The sequence below is a fragment of the Cheilinus undulatus genome, linkage group 20 (genome assembly GCF_018320785.1).
Source record: "Cheilinus undulatus linkage group 20, ASM1832078v1, whole genome shotgun sequence".
Lineage (NCBI taxonomy): Eukaryota > Metazoa > Chordata > Actinopteri > Labriformes > Labridae > Cheilinus > Cheilinus undulatus.
In genome coordinates, this window is record NC_054884.1 from 23,269,050 (window position 1) to 23,294,493 (window position 25,444).

The window sequence follows — 25,444 nt, forward strand, 5'->3', positions numbered from 1 at the left end:
ATAGGTAGATGGCTAGTCCTGACTTTAGCTCGTATGTGTCCTGCATTCTCTTGACTGAATTAGATAGACAAACTCTTCAATGTTGTCTGTTCTGTTGTACTCTGAGCAGATGTTATGCGGCCACAAGAGGGCGATGTTGCTCTATTTTACAGCCTGATAGCTCGGCCCTGATGGATCTTTTTCTACTGTTGCTAATAAGTGTTGGGACTTGTGCTTTGATGTCTTGTGAACCATTGTGTCGTGAAGCATCCTGTAACCTGCAGATCCTCCAACACGGACGCCGCGGCGTCTGGAGCTCGTTGTTCTAATCCTGTACATATCTCAATCCTATCACTACTCCTGTATTCCTGAGATTTTGGTGTTTGAACATGCAGATCCTGTAGGTTGATGTAAATATGATTCATGTGTGTCTTTGGTCGGATGGTGAAGGAGCAGCTCCTTTACTGTGTTTGACCCACCTGCAGATCCTCAGTGTAAAGTGCTGAATCATGGTTGAGTATTAAAACATTTACCTGCTGACAAGTTTTGGGCCTTTTTTTTTTTAATAGGATCAATTAACTCAGTTTTCTTCTGAATATTATTCCAGTATTTTTGAGGGTGAAAGCTAATTTTGTTCCAGTTTGAATCCACAATTTAAAACCAAAAAAGTTGGGACGCTAGGTAAAATGTAAATATAAACAGAATGCAACATTTTGCAAATCTCATAAACTCATGTTATCCACAGTAGAGCATAAACAACATAACAGATGTTTCAACGGAGGCATTTTACCAATTCGTGAAAAAAAGGCTTAATTTGAATTTAATAGCAGCAATACATCTCAAAAAAGTAGGTAAAGGGCAATAAAAGGCTGAAAAAGTAACTGGTACTAATGCAAAGGAGCATTTTGCATCTAGTTTGGTTAACTTGCAATTGGTAGGTAACATGACTGGGTATAAAAGTAGCATTTTAGAGAGGCAGAGTTAAGAAAATGATGTCCTCATATGAGGATATAGGGTCTATTTTATTCTACCAAACTGGTGCAAAAATAGAGTTGGAAATATCCTGAAAGAAAAAGTATTTACCCATATGTTTTTTTTTTGTTTGTTTTGTTTTGTTTTTTAAAGATATATCTGCCTTGGAAATGTGTCCCATACAAATACAAACCAGTGTAGATTCATTCTACCAAACGCAACCAGCATTTATATTCATTTTTACTCATAAACTGTTGATTTCTTCCAAAATCTGCCCCAGCTATATTTCCTCATTTTTACACCAGTAAAAAGTCCAAATGTCCTCATACGAGTACTTGCTGTTCAACAGTGTTGTAAGTTGTTACTGTAGAAAAACCTCAGCTTTTCCCCTCATGTTGTCATGTGGGGAGTTAGCCCCGCCCCCAGGTTCAGTTGGCCCTCCTCACTTGGAAGAAAGTTCCGCCCTCCTCTCCTGATCGGAGGGGCGGAGTCAAACAGCTCAGTAACATTTAAAGCTACAGACACAGAAACAGCTCTTTCTGAGTAGGGCTGAAACAGAGGGGTTTTAGACGTGCAAAAATCAAATACTGGAGTGTTTGTTCAGCAACAAACTTCACAGGCAGGTTTTGAGGAACTCTGAGACCAATATATAAACTTGTCTTAAAGGAGTAAAATATGTGACCTTTAAAGCAGTACAATTGCAAGAAGAAACTACACCTGAACAAAATCCAGAAATGCTGCCATCTTCTCTGGGCCAAAGCTCATATCAAACGGACTGAGGCAAAACGAAAAACTGTTCTGTGGTCAGAACAGCCAAAATCAAAGTAGGTCATCCTCAGGTCCAGATGTAGATTTTGTAAAATTTGACAAAAATCTCTCAACTCATTCTTGAAATATTTTGCTCACAAAGTTTAAAGCACACTCATCTGGAAGTTTGACATTAAAACTCCAATCAGTTCATGCTTGAGTCAGAGTGGACATTGGTGCAAAGTCTGAAGTACATCCCACCAGGTGTTTAGATTCACAGTAATGCCAAGGACAGATGCGGACGGGCAGAAAACAATCCGCCCCTGATGTGGCTATCGCCTGTGCAGAGTCATAACCAGTAGTTGATTTCTGGAGGAAACTTCCTGATCGATTCATAGTAGAATGTAGCAAAACAAAAATTATTTTTGCGAGTCACGACAGCACAAGGTAGTTATGTGTTTGTTTATTGAACCTTTTCTTGTAGACATCCCCTCAGTGCCTAAACTTTATGGATTTCATGAGTTAGAAAAGACATGAAACAAAACAACAGTGTTAACAAAATGTTAATTGTCTCCAAATGAAAGTAAATCTGCTTAGTATTTTTCCCTCAGCCTCTCATGAGCTTTGTTAATCTTTTCTTTTGTTCTGATGAGTTTCCCTCTGAAAGAAGAAGGATCAGAGGAAACCCTCGCTGCACTGAATTGGTTTGCTTCCACTGAAAATCAAGGAAAAAGATTTATAATGAGCTAAATGAGTCAGCTTTTGGGACAAGGTAGGAAGTCTACTACTGGCTCCTAGTGGAATGGGAAAATTTGGCTGTTTGATGGGAGGTAAACATATACATACCTTCAAATACTGACATATTTGGTAGATAACATTTTAAGTGATGATCATGTGAGAGTACTGTCGTTTCTTGAGACTTTTTTTATGGACTTTTTGTGCCTTTATTGAGATAGGACAGCAGACAAGTAGGAAACTGAGGTGAGAGAAGGAAGGGAGCCAAAAGTTGGACTCAAACCCAGGCTGTTTACTTTACAGGTCTAAAACATTCATACTTGAGGCATGATCTAACTGCTTGACGAATGCTGAAAACAAACAGGACAGACAGAAAAGTGTTATTTTAAGGCCTGAGGTGTAATTGGACATCAGGATGTGCAAAAAGGACCATGCTTTGCATATTGCCTGCACATGCATGAATCTGTTTGAAAGCTGATTTATGCATGTGCAGAAAACATGCAAAGCATAGTCCTTTTTGCACATCCTGATGTCCGAGAAGAAAGAGAGACTCCATAACTGTAGATAATGTGAGCTGAGATGTAGACTGTGGGAAGAAACAGCCGTGAATGGGAGGTGATCCAGGAGAAGCTACAGAAGATGCAGGAGGTCAGCGGTACATTTGGTACAGTATGCAGGCTTCCCCGCTCTGACTGCCTCGATCGCAAGATATGGATGATTAAGAAGAAGCAGAGGCAATCAAGAGGAGTTAAACATCTAGGCCTGAATGATCTGTATGGCTCCTTTTGCTTATCATGAATTAAAGGTTGAGAATTCCTTCATTAATTTTATTAAGAAAATATTTTAAAAGTCTAAAAGTGTAGGGGTTCTTCTTTTTTCAGATTATGTATCTTAATGATCTTTCAGACCACTGGCCTCATGTTTTTAAAGACTTTTTTGATCTCTTACCTTTGAACAGCGTCTATAAAAACTGTCCATCCTCTTGGATGTTTTCCACTTTTATTAATCAATCATGGTCAATATATTTGACTTTTTTGACCCCAAAAAATGACAAAAAAAAAACCCTCTTTAATGTCTACAGATTGCAACAAGGTAATGCCAATTAAACAAAAATATTTAATGTAGAATAAGTGATTGAATAAATATTCAGCCCTTTGAAGTGAATGACCTAATTCAACAGAGGTCCAGACAATCAGTGCTTGTAGTCTCACAATTAGTGAAATGAGGAACACCTCAGCGCAGTGGATGTGTCTTATTTGATCATAGCAAGAAGACACCTGTGTCTGGAAGGTCCAGTCTCTGGTTTATTAGTATTCCTGGCTACCATTTCACCATGAAGACAAAAGAACACTCCAAACAACTCAGAGAAAAAGTTATTGAAAAGAATAAGTCAGTTAAATCCATCATCAAGAGACGGAAGGAATCCAGCACGTGTAAATCTGCCTAGATCGGGCCGTCATCACAAACTGTGTGAGTGTGCAAGAAGACGAGAGGTCACCAAGACACAGATGAATACTCTTGTTACAAGCTTCAGCAGCTGAGATGGGAGAGACTGCATACAACAACTGTTGCCCGGGGTCTTCACCTGTCGAAGCTTCATAGGAGAGAGGTAAAGAGAAAGCCGCTGTTGATGAAAACTCATTTAAATCTTCACCAGAGTTCGGCAAAGGTCATGTGGGAGACTCCATGGTCAAGTGGAAGAAAGTTCACACCATTCCAACTATGATGCACAGTGGAGGTAGTATCACGCTGTGGGGATGCTTCTCGGCCCTGAACGGCTTGTTAAGGTAGAGGGTAGAAAAATATAGTAAAATCCTGGACAATCTTACTCAGTCTGCAAGAGAACTGCAGGAGATTGATCGAAGAAGTGCTAATGTATTGCGATTCATTATCTAAAGTGCATCCAGAGGTGTTTATGCATGCATCACTGCACAGTGGTAGCATACACAGTTGTGTTTATGAATGTAATATTGCACAAGGGATGCATACATAGAAGAGTACGCATAATGATGATAAAATGATTAGACTTGGTCACACTTCTCGTTTGTCCTGAGCCCCGCCTTCAGATGACCCTTTAAACTTGCGAAGCTGGAGCATTCCCTGCCTTCTACAGAGCTGTCACCTCAGTCCTTGAGTAAAAGCACACCCTGTTGCTGCTGCTGCTGCTCATTGGCTGCTTGAAAGTCTCTAAAAGGCAGAGAGCTCCATAAGTGTGGGCTATTTGGCTAATTACTAGCCTTTAAAGCCATTGCAGGAAGTAAGCAAGTCTTACCACTATGAACATTTCAAAATAAAATAAAAAATAGGAATGAAATCTTATAAAAACACTTGACCTATTCTACAACCAGTCAGCAGGGGGAGCGCTAAGTGTTTTGGCTTCACCAACAGGCAGCGGTTTCTCTGTCTATCTTAATATACAATCCACGATGCAGACTGATCCGGGGGGAAAAATTGACAATGGATCATTTTTATGTTGATATGTTTCAGAAATAATGAAGCCAACAGATAAATTCCTCAAGCTCTAGTATTTAAATGACAAACTGAACCAATAAAAGGTGTTGTAACATCATCATAAATGCTTGTAAAGCTGTGTTTATGCCCCAAGACAGAACAACAGAAACTTCTGCTGAACGACCTCAACAAGGTCAAGAGTAATTTAGATTCAGGAGGCTCGTTCTGGGTCGACTTTTCTCCTAATTTTATTGACACGAAGAGCCGGGGAGGTCAGAGAGAGCTAACAAGACACATCCCTCCAGAGTTTCCCCCCTCTCTGCGTCTTTGAGAAAGTAAGAGCCAGAGTGTGAGTGAACCAACTGCTGAGCTCTCCTCATTAATCACACAGAAAGCAGAGGAACCAGGGGGAGCTGTCCTACATCCCAGGGACACACATACACTAACACAATCCTTAAAATAACTGGGACCAACATAAATAACACCAAAAAGCCTCTTTTTTAAATAAGGCTGCAGCATTACTCAACACTTCACAGAGAAAAGACAGAGACGGGGCGATTCACGAGCTGCTGAACGGATGGCAGTGATTGTTTTATCCTGTGTGTGCTTGTGTTAATGGCCTGGTGGCTATGCAGCGTTATGAAGGGCTTAATCTGACTTTATGTGATGACAGACGAGTATGGAGGGCAAATATTGTGCCAGCTGGTGTTCAGAGCATCCAGCCAAGCACTGACACATGGTCCAGTTTCACTTTGGAAGCTCGAGAGCTGGTTTATATTCACTTCAATTAAAACCTTCATCCTGTTACAGCCAGTTTCTTTGTCCTAAATGTCACCTGAAATAATCGGCTTCCTAAAATTTACTAAAATTGGACTCATGCTGATGATATTCAGCATGACTAATCAATGTTGCACTGTTACATAATCACAAACGTGTGTCTCCATTAGCTCCAAATTTGGTGATTTTTTAAGGCTGAGACTGCAGAAGGAAGGCGATCTAAATCCAGGCTGAGAAGGTCAAAAATGTGCAGTAATCAAGCCAAAGAAAAAAAAAAAGGTCTGATGTTGGAATTTTGGGAAACATTTTTCTTGAACAGTAGGTATGCAGCGTCAGAGTGAGAGACAATCAGAGCAGAAAGAGAGAGGAAGCACAGAACTCCTCTGGCAGCTTGATTGGTTTGAGGATGGATGGAGCAAATTTAAAGGGAATGAAGGCCTATAAAATACCGTATTTTATGGTGCCTGTTTAGCTTAGTGATTAAATTGTGCATCCAATTCATGAGGCTCTGGCCCTCGAATCTAAGCAGGTCAGCCCCCACTCTCTCACCCCTGCTTCTAAATCTATCTACTGTCTAGTTCTCTCAGTGAAAGCAAAGAAAATAAAATATTCTGTGGGAGAAAATGAGGCAGTATGACCAAAGTGACAGCCTGATTGATGGGCCTCATTCAACAATATCCTCTTAAGATTTTTTTGTTCTGAATAAAGTTTCCAATAGAAATGTCCTCATAAGCTCAGAGCTTGTGCACATTTTTCCTAAGTGCCCCTTTTATGGCCATATAGGGGGATGAGACTGAGGGCTGTGTGCAAACACAGTAGCAAGATGTCAGTAATGTTCAAATCAAAATAAACAGTAAAAACAACCATACACTGGACTCCAGGTATAAGAAATGTTTAATTTGGAAGTGAATGTAGTGCTTCTCTAAATTTAACCACACATGGAAGCTCTTACTATTAATTTAGCACCAGGGGTAGATATCAAATATATGCTGCAATAAGAAAAGGTTGCCTCCAAGATGAATTAAAGAGTTGTTAAATTGTTGGGAAGGAGTTTTTTATTTTCAAAAGAATATGATATGATGGAAACCTACATTTATCCCATAATCTCATGCTGTTAAATGAAGGAACATCATTTAAACACGTCTAATAAGAGTTTTATTCCTATTAACATGCTTACCTTACAACCATATTTGCACATTTGAAGATCTAACATCACTTAAGTGAAATTAAAAGTTGAGCTTAATGACATTTTTGTGCACTGTATATAATAACATAATTGTACTAAATTAATAAAAATGCAGTAAAATGTAGTTTTAAAGTCTATATGACTGTGTCTTTATTAACTAAAAATAAATGAGTGATGAAAAGTGCAAAATTATAATTTCACATTGCTGTATAAGCTCTTAAATGCGCACAATACTGTTCTGGAGCACTTAGATTTTGTTCTTAAAGGTCACATATTTTACCCCTTTAAGACAAGTTTATATTGTTCTTATAGGTCCCCAAAACATGCCCGTGAAGTTTGTTGCTGAAAAATCATTCCAATTTTGGATTTTTTGCATGTCTAAAAACCCCTCTGTTTCAGCCCTGTTCAGAACGAGCTGTTTCTGTGTCTGTAACTTTAAATGTTAATGAGCTGTTAATGAGCCCTTTCAGGAAACGGATGTGGCTTGATGGATGTGGCACTCCTGATCCTCCTCTCAGCTGGCAGCTAAGAGGAAGATCAGGAGAGGAGGGTGGGACTTCTTTTAAGCGGTGAGGGCCAATCGAACCTGGGGGCGGTGCTAACTCCCCACATGACATCATGAGGGGAAAATCTGTTTCAGCACAAATTTTCTGATAGTTGGAGAAAGAGAAAGGTGAGGGTGCTGAGGGAATGGATTTTTCTGATTCTTGGAATTGTGGACAGGCCAGGGCCACATATTTTTGCTAGAAAAACCTGAAAAAGTGTTTTTTACGTAATATGTGACCTTTACAGATTTACAGATAAGAAAACTTTGGTGAATGTAATAATCTTCTTTAAAACTGTGTATGTGGATTTCAAAAAATAAGTTTCTTCTTAACAGTTGTTGGATGAGGGCCAATGATGATCAGCTGATATCAAAATAACATGAATTAATGCATCTATCAATGGGGGGTTCATGTTTTTCTGATGTCATTACGTTTTTTGTTTTTGAAGCGAAACATATGTTGTTTATACAGCGTGCACTAATGATCACTCAGCAGTGTCAGAAAACAGAACTTTCATTTGACAAGCAACTTAGCCCTCCTTAATGTCAAATATCCTGCACTCTTTTACTGCTTTACTGTATCTCAAATACTGTAATAAAGCTTACTGTGAGAAAACACCTCACTTCATATGCATATTTGCACTAATTAATCTATTTAGCATATTAAAGACTAATGTAATCTATAGTAGTCAGTATTGGGATAAATAAAATGAAAGATAATTTGTTTTTTGAACCCTGCAAATCAAACTGAAAATAACTTTGTCTATTTGCTGTTGTTGATTCCCTATTTGTAAGTAGCTAGCGTAAGTGATATCTGACAGCATGACCATTATATGAAGGCCTCTTTCTATAATAATATACACAGGCTTGGTGACAAAGCAGGGCTAGTTTGCATGTAACTATTTATTTTTTACTGCAATAACTTCAAACATGATCTGTGAATGCTCATGGTATTAATAATTATTAAACTGTTGTAACTTCTGCAGCCCAAAATGACAGAAAAAGTCTTAAAAGTTGTATCCTGGTCAGGCTTTCACAAAGTTAGTGTCAAACTTAAAGAGAAATAACGCAGTCATGAGAGGCAAACCAGTGCTGAAATAGTATTTTTATTAAATACTTTCAAGATCCAAGTTTGAAGAATAACAAAGCTATGATGAAGACCAACTAACACTCAGACAAACACTTGATAGTCGTCAATTCATGGTTGTATTTAATTGTACATCATGATCATGCAAAAAAACTCCAGCATCCATGTGAAGGCTGGGGGAGAAAGCGCAGCCCGATAGTATATCATTACAACGCAGGGAAAACGCTAACATCGAGGGCCTCATACCAAGCTACGGCTCCTGAATCCTTTTTTTAAAAATTTTGCTTTTTTTTAAATATATTTTTCATGTCACCTATTCAACATTCTGGATGGAGAAATTCTTATTTCAAAAGATGCAAATATCATATATTAACACTAGCTCCATCCTTATTCAGGTAGGTACATGGTAGAAATGCGTAACTGAAACATGCATATAACTAGGTCTCCCGCTCTGGTTTAACAGTGGAGGTCACAATAACCTGCACACCCCCACCAACTCTCTCTCTCTCTCTCTCTCTCTGGCTTTAACACTCCTCTCAACTGAGCAGGCACTATTTAAAACCACCAAGGGTAGATTACATGAGAAATAATTTAGTCTGGATCAATCGGTGATTGCTCTTTCTGTAAATTTGTGTTGTCTTTACGTCCTCCCTCTTTTCCCTTTTTTTTTTGTTAGTTTTTTTTCTTCTGTGTGCGAGGGAGAGTGCAGAACTCAGCTTGGCAGATCGGCAAATAATTTTACCAAACGACAAGTCAACAGCAACAGCGACGACAACGAAAAAACTCAAACCAGTAACACGGGAACGGAGAAACAACAGAGAGAGGTACAAAGAAACATCTCAAGAGCAGGGACACATTGGTACACGAAGGAGGGGGGAGGAAGGGAGGGGGAGGAAGATATCAGGATTGGGAGGGAGGGGGGTTAAGATACGACTGTTGCGGATGGAGGGAGACAATTAAGCAGCACAGCAAGGGTGGCACCGTGGTCACACAGCAGTGGTGCAGATATGTTACAAAGCCTAAACACACCACCAGGCGTGTGTGTTTATGATATGAAGGGACGGCTCACAGCATTGTGGGATCAGGTATAAGGACACTATCATGGAAAGTCTTGTTGGGCAAGAAGGGTGAACTTTTTCAACTTTTATTCCCAGTCTCTGAAGATCAAAAACAGTCTTGCGGCCATGGGGCAAGAGCTGGTAGCTCGTGGGTGCCTGTGTGCTCGTGTTTGTCAAGAAGGATCTAGAGCTACCAATATTTCAAGGAAGTACTTTAAAGGAGAAGAATTAAAGCAGTTTTGAAGTGGTGAGGAAGATGAAGGTGGGGTTCACAGGGGACATGGGAAGGTTCCCATGTCGAACGCACAGGATGAGTGTCTCTTAGATACATGTACATATATTACACTTTTCTACATATATCTATACATACACTGTATTTACACAGTGATTATAAACAAACCAGGCCCTTGCAGAAAGCAGATAAAAGGAGGGGAGGGTTGAAAGAGGGAATGGTTTAAGAGAGAGAAAAAAGGGATAAAGGAGAGGGGGTGAATGAGGGAGAGGCGGCGGGCAAACATGCAAAACGCAGACGCCTTTCCCCGCCTCGCTCTCTCCCTCCACTGCATACAGACACAACAGAACGTGCTAACACGCGCAGGTTAGCTTAAACTTGCACAATAAAATCCCTCTTTAAAAAAACAACAACAACTTTAAAACAAAAAGGAGCCTTGGTTATAGGATCAGTCAGGAAGAGAAAAGAAAATAAAGGAAAAGGCTCCGGTTATTTATTCACAGGAACATAAAAGGGAACGGGACGCTAAAAACACAACAGAACACGTAACCTAAAATCAGACGCCCCTCCCCACCCCAGAAGTCCCACAACAACATGATTTTTTTCCATTCGGTCGGAAAACAAGCAAACAAACAAAACACATAAACACATAAAAAGCCTAAAGTTCTACACTTTGGTGCTTCATGTTTTTGATATCAAGTTTCTGTCGTCGTCAAGTTCTCTGACTGAGCAGACTTGATTTTTTTTTTCCCGCTAGAATTCAGTTTGGGGAAAATCTCCCTACATCTTAACATCAACGTCCGGGTAAACAAGCACAACACTTTCTACCCGGAAATCCCTAGAATGCCAAAAAAAATGTGTCCAAAATCTCAGCTGCTAACCTCACACTCCCTTCTGTTCCTCCCTTATTAGATAGTGAAGATAAATGCTTGGTTGGGTTTTGGTGGTTTCTGGTACATCTAGTCATAATTTACACAGCATATTCATAACTCATACTCATAAACTGTCACAAGTTCAACTGTAAATCCTCTCCTCACGCAGGACGTCTCATGTCGTGCGGGCAGAAAAAAGATGGCTGCCAGGGGAGGGATAGAGGGCAAAGACGCACCCTCCAATCAGGCGCCAGATGCATGCATCATCCCATGGGGGCGGTGTCTTGTGTTCAGCCAGCCCCCAGTAGGTCAAAGAGGGGACAGGATTGGTTGGTAACGTGGAGAGGGATGCGATCTCGCCCGGCCGGGCTCCTGGCACTAGCCAATCCACGCAGAGGACGGGCCTCCGAAACACGCTCGCTGAAAAAAACTGCCCCCCAAAACACACACTCCAGTAGACTGGAGGCTCAGGACCACTGTGGGGAGGAGAAGGAGGGACACGTTAGAGGGGATGGTTTTTAATTAGTTTTGAATTACTAATCGGACCAAAGAAGGTGAATCTGAAGAAACAAGCAGTCAAGGATCAGACAGGGTTACAAAAAACTGTTTCTGCTTTTCTAATAGGTAGAAAGATGACAATGTTGGGGTGGCAAAGGTCCCCAGCTTGACTTTATTTGTGTGCTTTTGGACTACATGGCAGATTTTTAAGCCTCAAGGACACCAGAATGCCCTTAGAGTTTTTTTTTAATTAGCCAAACTTAAGAGAAAACATAAGAGCAGTGAAATTAACCCCCATCAAAACTGAAAGAGCAGATTTACCAACTTAGTGAGGTGAAGCTGTATGTTAATTAAGTAAAAACCACGTAGGATAAATGGATTAGCACCTGCCTCGGCATCTTACAGCTCATATTTCTCACTCAGAGGAACTTTGTTGTCCTAAAGTGTTTGCTGTTCTACTGTAGCGAGATTATGACTGACAGAATTAATGCCCAAAGGCAGGATAATGAGTCCCATGATGTGAAACAACTTTTTTTTTTTCTTTTTAGGAAGACATAATTAACACTGATGAATTCAATAAATTTTCAGATTCTCTTGAAGGTTTTCAGTTTCCAGACATAAAAATGTCAATAATGTCTTAAGAAAAAAGTGTAACTAGACTATATCTTTGCAAGGTTAGCATAACCAGGAGACCCATAAGATGTTACACCTAAAATACTATTTAAGACCTTTTCAGAGTCACTTCATGATATATTTAAAGTATAGTGTATTTTTTCCAGTCTTGAGTAGGATTAGATCTTTTTCAATGAAATTCTAGACTTTTTAAATCAGTTCTTAAGACTTTCTTGGCTTAATTTAAAAGATGATAACCTTACAACAGTTCTCTCTTTTTAATTATTATCCTAGCTGCCAATGCAAATTGCGTAGTTGTGTTTTCTATCAACCATGGTTGTTACTTGTAATTCTTCACATACTCCTGCCATCATTATTGACGTTATGGCAATATCCTACAAAATGGGAGATAGGTTTATGGCCATGACGGCCATAAAATTCCATTTGTTGTTTTGTTGTTTTTATTGTCCCTCTCCCCTTCTAGCTTTTCACCCACCCCTACCTCTATCCCTTTCCAACCTCAGCATGGCTTTGGCAGAAGGCTGTCAACCTGTCTGGTCTGCTCAACATTCCTGCTCCTTAAAGGGGAGGTTTTTCTCTCTACTGTAATGAGGCTAGGTGCTGCTATTACTGAGCTCATGGTGATTAGCGCTTGTCTTTATGATAATAGTCTACATCAGTGAGTACGGTCTAGGCCTGCCCTCTTTGAGATAACTTGGGTTATAAATTGGCGCTATCCAAAAAAGACTGATTCAGCTCTTCATTCCAGTTTAAACCAAAGATTTGCTACAAGATGGATTGGAACTGGCTGGATCACTGGAACATTCTGAGAACTGGTTAACTCCCACAACTAAAACTGGAGAAGATGTATCAAGCCTATAACAACAACTCTCTGTCCTTAAGTTTCCACTTAATCTTTTCTTGCCTGCTGTACTTGCGTATAACTTCTAGTGTAAGGTTAAGAATGAGGACAGTGATTTAGTTGGTATGGTTGCAAATATGCAAAAAACAAAATGTGAAAACATAAAAAAACAAGAGGATCCAGGCTTTGGAGCCATCTGTGCTGATCCAACAGGATACCTTGGGGTTTTAAGTCCATTTATGTTGTGAGCTCTAGGCTGGAGATACTTTATCTTTAGTCAGTTTCTCCAGTTATTCCCAGACCAGTTCTATTGTGAAGAGGAACTGAGCTCTGTGGAGTTGACTGGCTGTTGAAACATGGCGAACCTTGCATTCTTAAACTCACATGTTGGAGACCTGTCTAACTGAAATGCAGTCAACACGAACAGCCAGCCTGATTCTACCTACAGCAGCTCAGCTCACACAACTGCAACATTCTAAAACGGTCTAGTTTAGTCATGACTCTTTGGTCAGAGCAGGGCTTACATTGAAGTAAAACACAGCCAACACAGAGGAGCCAGATTTAAAGCAATGCTAAGTTTAGACTATATCTGCATAATTCTACACATGAAGTGGTTTAAAATTCTCAGCCTTCTTCCTGATTTGTTTCTAACGGCATGCTGTAAGTTTGTTTGAGGTACCTGATCACTGGAGTGGTGCAGCAGGCGCTCCTGAGCAGTGGAAGTGAACATTGAGCCACTTTCCATCGCGACGATGCCACACCCTAGTCTCCTCTGATTGGCTGGAGCGAGGGCGGCCTGTGGTGTCCACAAATTGTGTAAGCCGGATGTAGGCGATGCATGCGGCGTCCTCGCCAATCAGGTGCACGTGAGGGTTGAGCAAGGTGGTGTGCACAGGCTTGCTGTTCTTGCTCAGCACTGAAAGAGAGCGATAAAGTTTATTATCCATTTGTCTAAGAGACACAGAGCAATGGAGTTGGGAGGTTCTGAGAATCTTTTTGCTGCCTTTTCTCCCTGTGTTAGAGTACTTACGAATAAAAACATTGTATTGTAAAAATCAGGTGTGTCAGATAGGAAATTGGCATGCTTGAGTTGTGAATTTTTTCCCCAGTTTTACCAATTGCAAATTTCTCAGTCCTACTGACCTTCTAGTGCCTAACTGTTTAGCCAGATGAAGGGAGACAAGAGTCTTAAAGAGTCTTGTACTGAGCTAAGAGGCTATCAGAGCCTCTTTGACATATTCAGAAAAATCGTAATTTTGTCACAAAGGTACTTTTGATTTAACGATTATGTGCCAACAATCCAAAATTACTTATGAGGTAAGCGACCGAGTGATGATGTGCCAGTCATGAACAAGCCTGTTGTATGAAATGGCTCTTCAGTGTGAGCCACTGTAGCTAGCTCCTGTTGAAGTGCCACTGTTCTTTCCCTCCATTATTTGACATTATTTAATCTGCATTTAAAAGCCTAACCGGTACCAAACAAAGAGCCATTTGGAAGTCAAACAATCAGCTCCACTGAGCTAAACCAATGGTTCTCAAACTGGGGTCCAGGGACCCCCGCAGGTCAGCAAGCCACAGCTTGGGAGTCTGCGAAATAATTTGAAATAAATCATTAAAGTAACGCCATGTCATTAAAAAGCAAATAAATACATATAGGGACCACAGCGCCATAAATCAACCAATGACTCCCACATAAGTCAGCTTTGGGCCAATAAAAACTCAGATATGATTGCGACATATCCTGTAAATCTATCACTCGTCACGCACCAGTCACTTTACGTCCACTTCATCAAGTGATGCTACAGCCAAACCAGCTAAACTGAGAAAATATGATGAGAGCTATCTTTAGTTTGGTTTTATTGAAAACAGCGACGAAAGACCAAAATGTGTTGTATCTTCATGTGAGGCCATTAAGCCTGCCAAGCTAAAGGGTCTTCTGATGACAAAGCATGCAGAGTTTAAGAACAAAACAAAAGATTTTTTCCGACAAAAGGGTGAGGAATACATCTGCCAGAAAATACGAATGGTGAACCTGACCACAACCTCAGAGAAAGCACAGAGGGCTTCTTATTTGGCAGCTCAATGGTTAAAAAATAAATAAAAAGCGACACTCAGTTGGACAAGAGCTTGTAGTTGGGTTGAAGAGTATAAAATACAGCATCTAGGAGTAAAAATGGCACTTAACTTATGTTTAATCAGCATGAGGGTTATATGGGGGTCCTTGAAAAATGTTCTTCCCTGTAAGGGGTCCCTAGGCCCAAAAAGTTTGAAAACCCCTTAACTAAACCATATCATTAAAATCTCTTAAAAGAGACTGATGTCCACTCACATTGAGTGAGGCTGGACAGATATCACTTAAGGAAATACAGGCAAGATCATAATTTTATGCGTTAAACCACGGCAAAACTGGACTTGATGACATCGCTCATCGAGGCTTAAGACAGAGGCTTTTTTAATCCATGCCCACTGTTGTTTCTCTGTGAATTTTTTAAAATAATGTTTAGTTTTTGCCTGAATATTTCACTACTTTCAGGACACAAAAGTAGCTTAAGAATTTAGAATGTTTTTACATTTGCACTTTGAATGGTTGACATGGTCATGCACATGGTTTTTTTGGTAGTGTTTGCCTGTGCAGAAATCACTTCTTGCCCCCCATTGGGAGTTCTCCATTGCTGCATGACATCATCTGAAAAGAACCTACATGGGCTCCTGCCATATGAACTGAGCTAGAAAAGTGCCCAGGAAGTCATCTTTCAACTGAAAGGTTAGTGGTTTAATCCGCACTTCTGCAGCCGCTTTTAGAAGTGTCCATGGTAGAGACTCTGAAGACAGTGAACTCCAAATTGCTCCCAGTGCTGCCTCGCTGACATGTGAAATGTTTCTGAACAGTTAAATAATTAGTTAATATTGATGTACAGTTAACAAATAGGCCTCTGCCATCAGTGTATGAATGTGGTGTGTAGAAAGGCACTTTGAGGGGTGCTGGTGGCCTTGTCACATGTGCAGAGGCTATGGTCCTCCGAGCTGGTAGCCCAAGTTCAGGTCTGGCCTGTGGCTCCTTTGCCCTGCTCTCTACCTCCCCAGTTTATAATTCTATCCACTATCTGACCTCTACAATAGAGGCTCCAAAGTAAACATTACAAAAAAACTCTGAGTAGTCTGACTTGAATGCAGAAAAGCACTGCACAAGATGAAGTCCATTTAACATTTCAGATAATGATAAAATGAGGGATGTTGAATACAAAAAAAATAACAAAAAACACAAATTCTGGTGATCTTTCTGCTGTATGAACAGGCTTCACCTTGGTGGATTAAATACCTGGATTCATCTTGTCTTTATGTGTCTGTGCTTGTGAGTGTTCAAAAGGAGACTCACAGTTTTCAAAGTAGAACTTGTGGAAGTCCATGCCCTCCACCAGGTTCCCCAGGGCCTCGGGTTCAAAAGAGGTGAGTCCAGGATCGCAAATCCTCCTGAGAGAGACAATAAAGAAGAAGAGGCATGTGAGAAAAGAAGAGTGGGTGAGCCAGAGCAGACATTAAAGCAGAGAAACTGAGTCTGGGGAAAAAAATAAAGATAACTCTTAGGACTGCTCCTCCAGTGTGATATAGATTTTACTTCAGTGACTCACCCACTTCTTTTCATCGCACTCATGCAGTCGTACTCACGTGTAGGCCTCAAAGTCTCCGTTGTTGATGGCTTCAATCAGCTGCTCCGTTATCTTGATGATCTCCTGTTTACGAGCTGTGTGGAGAGCAGGAGAGAAAGAGAAACAGACAGGTAGTAAACGGTGAGGAAACCGATAAAGGTGAGTCAACAATTAACTGTGTTGTGGTTTTTACTTGATGACACTGTCTCTCGTCACTTCAGCTCCTGCCTCCTTCAGGCTCTCTCTCCTTTGTGGCTGCAGCTCAACACTCCCTGTTTAACCTCTGTGTTAGATCAAAGCAGCTTCCTCACTGCAGTTCGACCTCATCACTGTCTGTCCCTATGCTTCTCACCTTCTGTGCAACACACAAACTGACTGCAACGGTTCGGAGCTGCACACAAACTAAAAGACTGCCTGTAAACACCAGAAGTTTAGTTTGGCAGGAAAAAAGTGGACAAGTCTTGCATGTTTTGGCAAGTTAAGTCACTGTCAGCTGAATCCGAGTTTAAATTAATAAGACTTGAAGCAAAATTACTCTCAGGAACTCCTAGCTCCCAAGACACCATTCACTGTTCATGTTAATTCCTTGGTTATTGGCTTTGCATAACCATTTACTTCTAGCTTTCCTTTCCTATAACCCTTAACACTTTTTAGCCTTGCTGTTGTTTTCTCAATGATCTTAGTGCTAGACATGTTTAATGCTGGTATTTACTTCTGAATACATAAAACAATTGGACCTCTATCATAGTAGTTCTTAACTGGGTGGGTCTGGACCCAAAAGTGAGTTATGAAGCTCTTTGCAGTGGGGCGCAAAGAATTTTTTTTTTTTTTTTTAAGTCTATGTACGGAAGCCTGAAGTAAATATACAGTCAATTCGTACATGTATTTTTTTTAAGTTTTCCTATGATGAAGTGTAAATTTCAATATTTGTGTCAAAATGTTTTATTTATCTCCTTTTCTTTAGAAATAATAAGATAATAAGGTTAACCCTCAGTGAATTACCACATTTTCATGCTTTTGAGTAAAATAAAGTGTATGAAGCCATGTTTGTTTTTTATTGTCCTCTCTGTTCAATTATGTTTTCTTCCACTTGGTATACAAACCACATTTTTCCTTAGGTACATTAGAAGGGTTGATTTTTTTTTTTTTAATCTGGGGATGCAATCTCTCTTAAAGAGGTTGTGATGGGTCCTGAAAGCCAAGCAGTTGAGAACTACTGCTCCATCATGTTTGTAAAGAAAACAAAATCCATTAATGCCTTCAAATCAACAAAGCCAGATCGTTAGGCAGCGCTCTGATCCATTAGAGGCAGTACCTTAGCTTCCACAAATTCCAGTAACACGCCAGAGACCTGTGTCGCTGATTTTTGCGATTGCATTAACTATTTTCAATACAAAACAAACATAGTCCAGCATTTTCAGCGCTCAGGGTTGGCTGTGTTTTGTCGCTGCACTCACAATGCTCTGCTACAAAAACAGCTCAACTTCTGGAGCAGTTCTGCATTTGTCAATGCCCGTTTTTACTTTCTGACCAGTCAAAATTGAGAAAAGAAAGTCTTTATACTTTCAGTTTTGTTACAGCAGTGAAGGAAAAAACAAACATCTTAAGGGTCGAAGCTTTTGATTTTTATGTTGTCAGATCCCATAAAAAGACCAAAACCAACAATAAATCTGACAGGAGGTTATATCCACACAGTTGATGCCTGATTTACTTTATTTTATTCCTCAAATGTTGTCTAAAACTCTTGAAAACTTATCAATTAACCAGAATTGAGTAAGAGAAGCTGTGTTAATTAATCATGACCATGAACATCACTAGGGATCCTTTAAAAAACACTCAGTAGAATATTAAGTGTACTGAAAATACCCACATTAAATCTACTTTCCTCTCCTTTGTCCATCATGTTTTAAAACAATATTTGGCCAACATTAAGACAAGAATAAAGCACAGGTGTCTTTGTAAGGTGACACAGGCCTGACTTAGAACAGGATCTTTATGGGGACATGCTATTTTCTAGGGCTGACACCTTCCAGCTGGATGGCTGGTCTCCAGGCTCTTATCTGATCTTCATCCTTCTGGTTGGTTGGTGTGAGAACGAAAGAGAGGGAGCACACAGTTGACTAATTGAGAGACGCGCAGCAGGCAAGAGAAAGAAGCAATGCAGCACTGGGCAATACAGTTAAAAAGGCACACAAAGTGACAGAGTATGTAATATTCTGATTGCTTCACAGCGGTTACGCTGTAAATTACTTGGAAACAACATATATTAAACTTGACAAAAGATGCAGGACATTTGTATGGAAGTAGTGCTGCTGAGTGTCCTCCGTCAAAGCATCAACTCCCCTGGCCTGTCAGCATTCACCCTTTATCATCTCATTAAAATGTTTATGTCAGCATTAGTGTTTGTTACTGACAGACAGAGATCAGAGGAGAGAAAAGACAATGTCTTCTGGTAATGAAGTATGGACCAGGAGACTTTTTTCACTTTACCTCTGTAAACAAACGCTGCATGAAGTCTGATATATACTTGTAAATTACACACAACACAGGCTCAAGCAAGTATGTCCTGTTAACAGTTAATTGTATGAATTAAACAAACAATGATCTAAGGATATTTTGTAGGCTATATGATGCTAAGGTGTTATCGTGCCGCGATCACAGAAATTACATGGTTGAAGGCAGGTGCATGCTGATTGTCTCTGAGACAGCTGTTACTTCAGTACAAAATAATGAGGTTAAAATAATAAATTATGCTGCATAAAGATTGTAACGTTGATTTTTACTATAATTTAGACTACCAAACAGATGCAATGAGGAATGTGTCATGCATTGAACTGTCTGAGAAAAAAAAGAAATGTTTTCTCTCTCTCTCACTTTTTTGTTACCTGCACGACCAACTGATTGCGGTGTGTGGGTGTAAGTTTTTCTGTGGTTGACTACTGGCCTGCTACTTTCAAAGTAAACAGGTGCCAATTCTTTATTGAGTAAAGATAAAAACACTGCTGGTTTTGGTCTTTTTTATGGGATTTCATGACAAAAAAACAGCATAAATCTTTCACACATCATTGTTTTTGTATTTGCTGCCAATATTTAATTTACAGTTTGTCTATGAGATGTATGAACTTGTGTATCCAGTTCTTAGTTATGCAGTAAATTCTGCCTGGGGTCTGAATTAATCAAAATAAACCATCCAACTTTAGTCAGTGTTCCTGTTGTAAAATAAGCTTTATAAAATGTATTAAACACACATCATTGCTCAATAAAAACAACGTCTTAGGTTGACCAGTATGGCTGTTCTTTTATTGCTGGTAAACCACCATCAAAATGTCAACAGCTAATAACACAGTAGCCTTTCAGAATTTTATGACTTCCCAAATTTGTTTTAAAATGTTATCAACCCCTCTCAATCATCATCTTTAGTTTCAGAGCCTGTAATTGCATGTTTAAATTAGAATACACATTGGTTTTAGCTTGGTGAGAAGCAGAGAGTAGCACTTGTTTCTGAGCTACATCCTGATAAAAGCTTAAGTTTATACATATGTATTCCCTCAAGTTTGTTGAGATTGCTTCTTCCAACCCAAATAGAGACTGAGAAAGAACATTTCTGTAAGTAAATCAATCCACTGTTGTCAAACTTATGTACAGTACACAGAGTTTCTTGCCAAAGAAAATGAGAAAATGAACCAAAAGCGTAAAAATACAAATAAACTAAAAAGTACTAACTAAATGAGTATATCTCATGACAAGACACTTGAGTAAAATTCTTAGCCCTGTGTCCAGATTTTTGTACTTAGTATAAACAATGCTGAAATGTTTCTTTTTTTTTTTTTTGCTTTTTCCATCTTGAAATAAAATGATAATCTATAATTGTCCGATTAATGTGTTTTATAATAGTATGAGGAATGAGATATTTTGTCTAGAAGTTGGACAATACAATCCCCTTCCATAGATTATTATTTTTTTGTTTGTTTGTTCTTTTGCAGTGAGCTATTTTAGGATTCTCAAGCTTGAAAAGGCACCTCTATAATTCCCTATGATGCACGTTTACTCAGGCTGCTTTCTCTTATTTCTAAGGAAACTGTCAGAGATGATGGGTTTAGGGGTTTAACAGCTACTGTAGGGCTGGGCAATATATTGAGTATTTCAGATATATTGTTTTCAAACAAGACAAAGGGTAACCAATATAGATATGCTGGCCCTAGTACCCAGTAAAAGAACCACTGACAGTTATGATTATTGAACTAAAGATACTCTATTGGAAATGCCTTGTCTAAATGGGGATTATAATTGTAGTAATTTAACTGATGATTTTTTTTATATTATTAGTCAAAATGAAATGATACACCTGTTTGATACCATAGCAACAAAAACAGAAGTCCTAGACCAGTGGTTTGCAAATGTTTTTAGCCAAAGGCACATCTAAGATTAAGCCAAAACCTGAAGGCACACCATTTTTTTATTTGTGCAAAATTGCCTTTTTAACATGTCTTACAATATCACTTGTTGATGCACAAATGTAGTAATGTTATATAGTTATACAAATTTACACCCCACACCAAACATGCCTAGCTATAGCATTTCAGATCCACTGAATCAGACAAATACACACCGAAATTTACGTTTTTGCTGTGTACATGTCAGTCAACTCAGCCTGTCAGACAGAAGTATATTGGATTGATGGTAGGGGGCAAATCCAACATTTTGGTACCTGTTAATAGTAATTTTTACCTAAAATTATCCAAAAACATGTAACGTATATACGAAAGAGAGGCAACAGTTAGAAAATAGCAGAAACACCAATTTGTTTTCTAAAAGGTTGTCCAATTTGTGATGCATTGATACTTGATGATATTGCATATTTTAAAATGATGCAATTGTTACAATGATTATTTCAATCACTAATTGTTTGAAAAATATCACTGCAAACATATTTTACAGCATCTTTAGTTGCTGTTGTATAGTTGTAGAAGTAATATGTAAAAAAAATCCCATGGCATACCCACACTTGCCACAAGGCACACCTGTGTCCCTCGTCACACCATTTGAAAACCACTGTACTAGACACCAAAAATTGGGTAATTTGTTTTGATTATCAAAAACTACTGCCAACCCCCTACAATCTGTCAAAAATATGTAAATGTATTGTCAACATTTTCATATATTTAGTCTGCCTAAATTACAGACATTTAAAGAACTTCAGTTGTACTTCTAACCAATAGAGAAAAAGCATCGTCTCAGTTGCCTCAATTGGTTGGCAACATTTAGAAAAGTGGGTGTACCTGGAAGGAAACTCTCACTCCTCCAGAGTTCACCCACCAAATGTTGCCTGCATATTTGTGCAATTTAAACAGTGTGTAGAAGCCTGCCTGCCTGCAATATTTGATCATTAAAAACAATAAATCACCACTTCTACTTTTGTTGCTGTGATATTGAACAGGTTTCATTGATATTTAATAGAGTAATATCAAAGTTTATAATTCTGCTAATGTGGCATCCATTTGTTATTTCTTCACAGAACACTTGTATTGCCATACAGCAAAAACATACTGAGGCATAACTGTGGGTCCTTATGCCCAGCCCTAAGCTAGACTGAATGAGACGGGGGAAAAAGGAGAGGTTTTGTTAGTCAAGACTGTGTTCTTACTCTGCTTAGTGTTGTTTATAGCAGCAACAGTGTTGCTCCCTAGCGGAGCAGCAGGCATGGAGGACTGTGAGAGCTCAGAGTCAGGGCAGGAGCTGTTGCCTGTGCTGTTCCATGCCATGCGCTTTAGGTCATGCGGTGGAACTGAAACACACAACGAATGGTCAACAGAGGCAGACACGAAGATGGATGACAGAAAAATGAACATGTGATCATCCGCACGACATGCACACAAAACTGCAGTTAAACAAAGGAGACAGAGCCGACATGTGTTAGTGTTGGGTAAAATGTATGAGAAATAAACCGTCAAAGTTAATGTAGGGTTATGACAAGGCATGCTGATGGGTAAACATGAGGACAAGATGGCAGCTGGAAGCGAGATCTGTAAAAGCTCTGATGCTGCGTGATGTGTAGTCGTTTAACTGCCTGCTCTGCTCATGTCTACTCTTCTCTTAATGCTCATGTGCATTAACAAAGCTTCGTTTGATGAGCTGCAGCAACTAGCAGAGAGAGGGATCGAAGCTGCTGTTTGTTATGAGCTCATGTTATGCCTGTGGGGAAACTTAGCATGGTCAGGAAGGAAGAAGGAGAGGAGTAGGAGGGAGGAGAAAAGATCAGACTGTCCTGTAGTGCAGGTGTGTCTGATGAGGGCGGGAGGCCAGGACCAGAGGTTAAGAAACGAGAGGACAGATAAGGTGAAAGAGAGGGAAGATTTGATAGAGAAAAGAAGAGAGAAAAGGATGAAGCTACATCAGGATAGGATTGTCATGAGACCAGGATTTAAATTTTGATACAATAGTTGTGAAAATCAAATAATGTATCGATACAACAGCAGAAGAACTTAGAAAACTGGTTGATTTAGTTTCCAGCCTGTATATTAGAAAGGGTAACTGAATAGACTAAAACTAAACACAGTTAAAGCAACGAAAGGAAAAATAAGTAAGAGTTTTTTAAAAAATAACCCTGCAGGCCAACTTTCAAGGACCAGGAGACATTATAATCTTCCATTTCAGATGCTGAACAGAATAGAACAAGATGCCTCTGTGGTCATTGCCTATGCACAATGAAATTTGCTGTCCTTTTCCAAAACAAGGAAGAGAAAAATAACATAGAACACGCTCAGCCTATAAAATTTAGAATTTTTGGGACATCTTCTCAGAGGCTAATAAAATCATGCGCCTCCCTCAAGTTTGTGTTGTGTGTAGTTGTCATAGCTGCCCATAATGGGGGCTAGTGGGGAAAGTTTTCTGGGGTCCAGTCACGTGGGGGCCTTTGAAGGTTAGCAAGAGTATGGTCCATACAAACTTTCAGCAAAATTATCAAAGCAACAAATATAAAGAAAATGTCAACTTTCAAAATACACTATATTGCCAAAAGTATTTGCTCACCTGCCTTGACTTGCATATGAAGGTCCAACGTAAACAAAAAGACATGATCCGCCGCACACTGAGATAAACTTTACTGTTTTTTGAGAGCGAACAATGTGTTTCGCTTGTAGCTTCCTCAGGTTCGCCCAGCATCTGGGCATCTTACACCTGGTGATGTATGGCTTTGATGCAGCTGCTCAGCCATGGAAACCCATCCCATGAAGCTCTCTACGGACTGTTCTTGAGATAATCTGAAGGCCACATGAGGTTTGGAGGTCTGTAGCGATTGACACTGCAGAAAGTTGGGGACCTCTGTGCATTATGCGCCTCAAACTCCCATTCTTTCACAAATGTTTATAAAAACAGTCTACATGCCTAGGTGCCTGATTTTATACACCTGTGGCCATAGAAGTGATTGGAACACCTGATTTCAATTATTTGGATGGGTGAGTGAATATTTTTGGCAATATAGTGTGTATTACTGTCTTTGTCTAATGGTGTGATTTTGTTTTTTTTTTCCTCTTTCTTTTGTAACATAAATAAATGTCATTAACTGGCAAGAACTTTCCTAATAGGTAATTTTGTTTTGGACTATGTATAGCCATCCCAGGACCTGAACAGAAGCTGGGATATTGGAAAAGAAAGAAGAAAATAAGGAGCATTTAACTCCAACAATGACTTTAAAGAAACTTTTTGTTGCCATCTTTAGCGGTCATCTGAGCCAGGTCTTGAAATTGAATGGTAGCCAGGAGGCTAGCCCTAACATTGTCTCTATGTTGATATTTCCCAATCAGATCTTTGGAGGGCCCTTCAATCTGGCCTATGAGGGTGCAGTTAATTGCACTGGATGAGCCTGACAGTTGTCTATGTGTTTATGGTGCTCTATTTTTTCTCCACTTATTTGTAGCTACATATGACACTACTCAGCCAATCAGATGCTTCCTGGCCAGTAAACACCGCAGGTGTGGAAGGAGCCTGCAGCTGCAGAGATTCACAGAGTTTCAGAACAACAGCAGAGAAAGTGAGATAGGGAAGAGTAGAGATGCTGAGCTTGTAAATAAGGAAAGATGACCATGGAAAAGGAGAGGCATCTGGCTGCAGACCTCTATGGTGGGCCGTTTACAGCTCATCTGTTGCAGACCTCTACAATACCAACCCTGTTGGGTTTTTCCTTAGTTTGTGGTGTTATTTTTAATCTTATCCCCTCCTCCTCCCTCTTACCCTAACCTTTAGGGTTCTGGTGCCTAAACTTAACCCTCTTAGGGTTTTCCTTAGTTTGTGGTGTGTTAAATCTACAATTGCTCTCTCAGTAAATTTTTGATTTTTGTTTTTTCATAAAACTCTGCTGTTGTGAGAAAAAGCCACTTACCGAACCAATCACAGAGAGTGGAAAACATACATCATTCAGTAAGTCATTCTGGTTCCAGCTTGGGTAACGTATGTTACTTCCCACCCCTCAGTCGAGGTTGCTTCATTGTAGAGGTCTGCATATAGATGAGCCTAAAACACCCCACCATAGAGGTCCGAAACGCAGCAAGATCCTCTTACGAAAAAGAGAAGACTTCAGTAGCTGTCTGTAGGTAACCTATTTTGAATCTAAATAGCCTTCAAAGCTCTTCTTTCTTGCAACAAAAATAATGTATTTTGGTCTTTTATCAGCAAAATCAGATTATTACTATTTTACTATTACCTCCAGTTCATAAAATGTTGTTGTTTTCAATGTTTTTCAGGAATTATTTTACATGTTAGATGAAATTATAGACCAGACCATGGCTTAAGGAAATGTTGTTGACCGGAACCTCCAAGACTTTTAAATGATGACCCCTACTTTAGAGCAAAACCGCAGTGACACAATCACAAAATATTCTTATTTCTTTGAATCACTGTTTTTTTACTAGTGGCTCTCTCTCTCTCGTCTGAATCTCATTTTTGACTGCCCACAGCTGAACTCCGTCACTTGACTCAAAGCAGCTCTAAGTTAAAAAGATCACAGCGCATCTATTATCTTTCATAACCTGTATCCTTCAGCACTAATAAATGGTAAAATAATGTAAAAATAACAGATATTGTATCATTTTGAAATGTGGTTTTGAAAAAAGTTTTGAAGAATCAAAAAGAGAAATAGAGAGAAGACTGAACAGAGAGGAAGGTGTTAGAAAAGAGGAGCAGGAGGGAGA

At 39.5% G+C, this 25,444-nt stretch overlaps 1 protein-coding gene across 14 annotated transcripts in view; it reads right to left on the reverse strand.

Annotated features, from left to right (window-relative positions):
* Window positions 1–8,478: 8,478 nt before the first annotated feature.
* Window positions 8,479–25,444, reverse strand: part of LOC121528829 (calcium/calmodulin-dependent protein kinase type II subunit gamma) — a 70,806-nt gene continuing 53,840 nt past the window's right edge. For 8 of the 14 annotated variants that reach the window (XM_041816447.1, XM_041816456.1, XM_041816453.1 and 5 more), the window contains 4 exons: window positions 16,279–16,354; window positions 15,989–16,083; window positions 13,292–13,528; window positions 8,479–11,116 (listed from right to left, as the gene is read on the reverse strand). In XM_041816447.1, the coding sequence (XP_041672381.1) occupies window positions 13,296–13,528; window positions 15,989–16,083; window positions 16,279–16,354 (404 nt within the window). In that variant the 3' untranslated portion in view covers window positions 8,479–11,116; window positions 13,292–13,295. Of the gene's footprint in view, window positions 11,117–13,291; window positions 13,529–15,988; window positions 16,084–16,278; window positions 16,355–21,903; window positions 22,045–25,444 lie in introns of all 14 variants that reach the window. The other 6 variants (XM_041816449.1, XM_041816444.1, XM_041816445.1 and 3 more) reach the window with 1 other exon arrangement.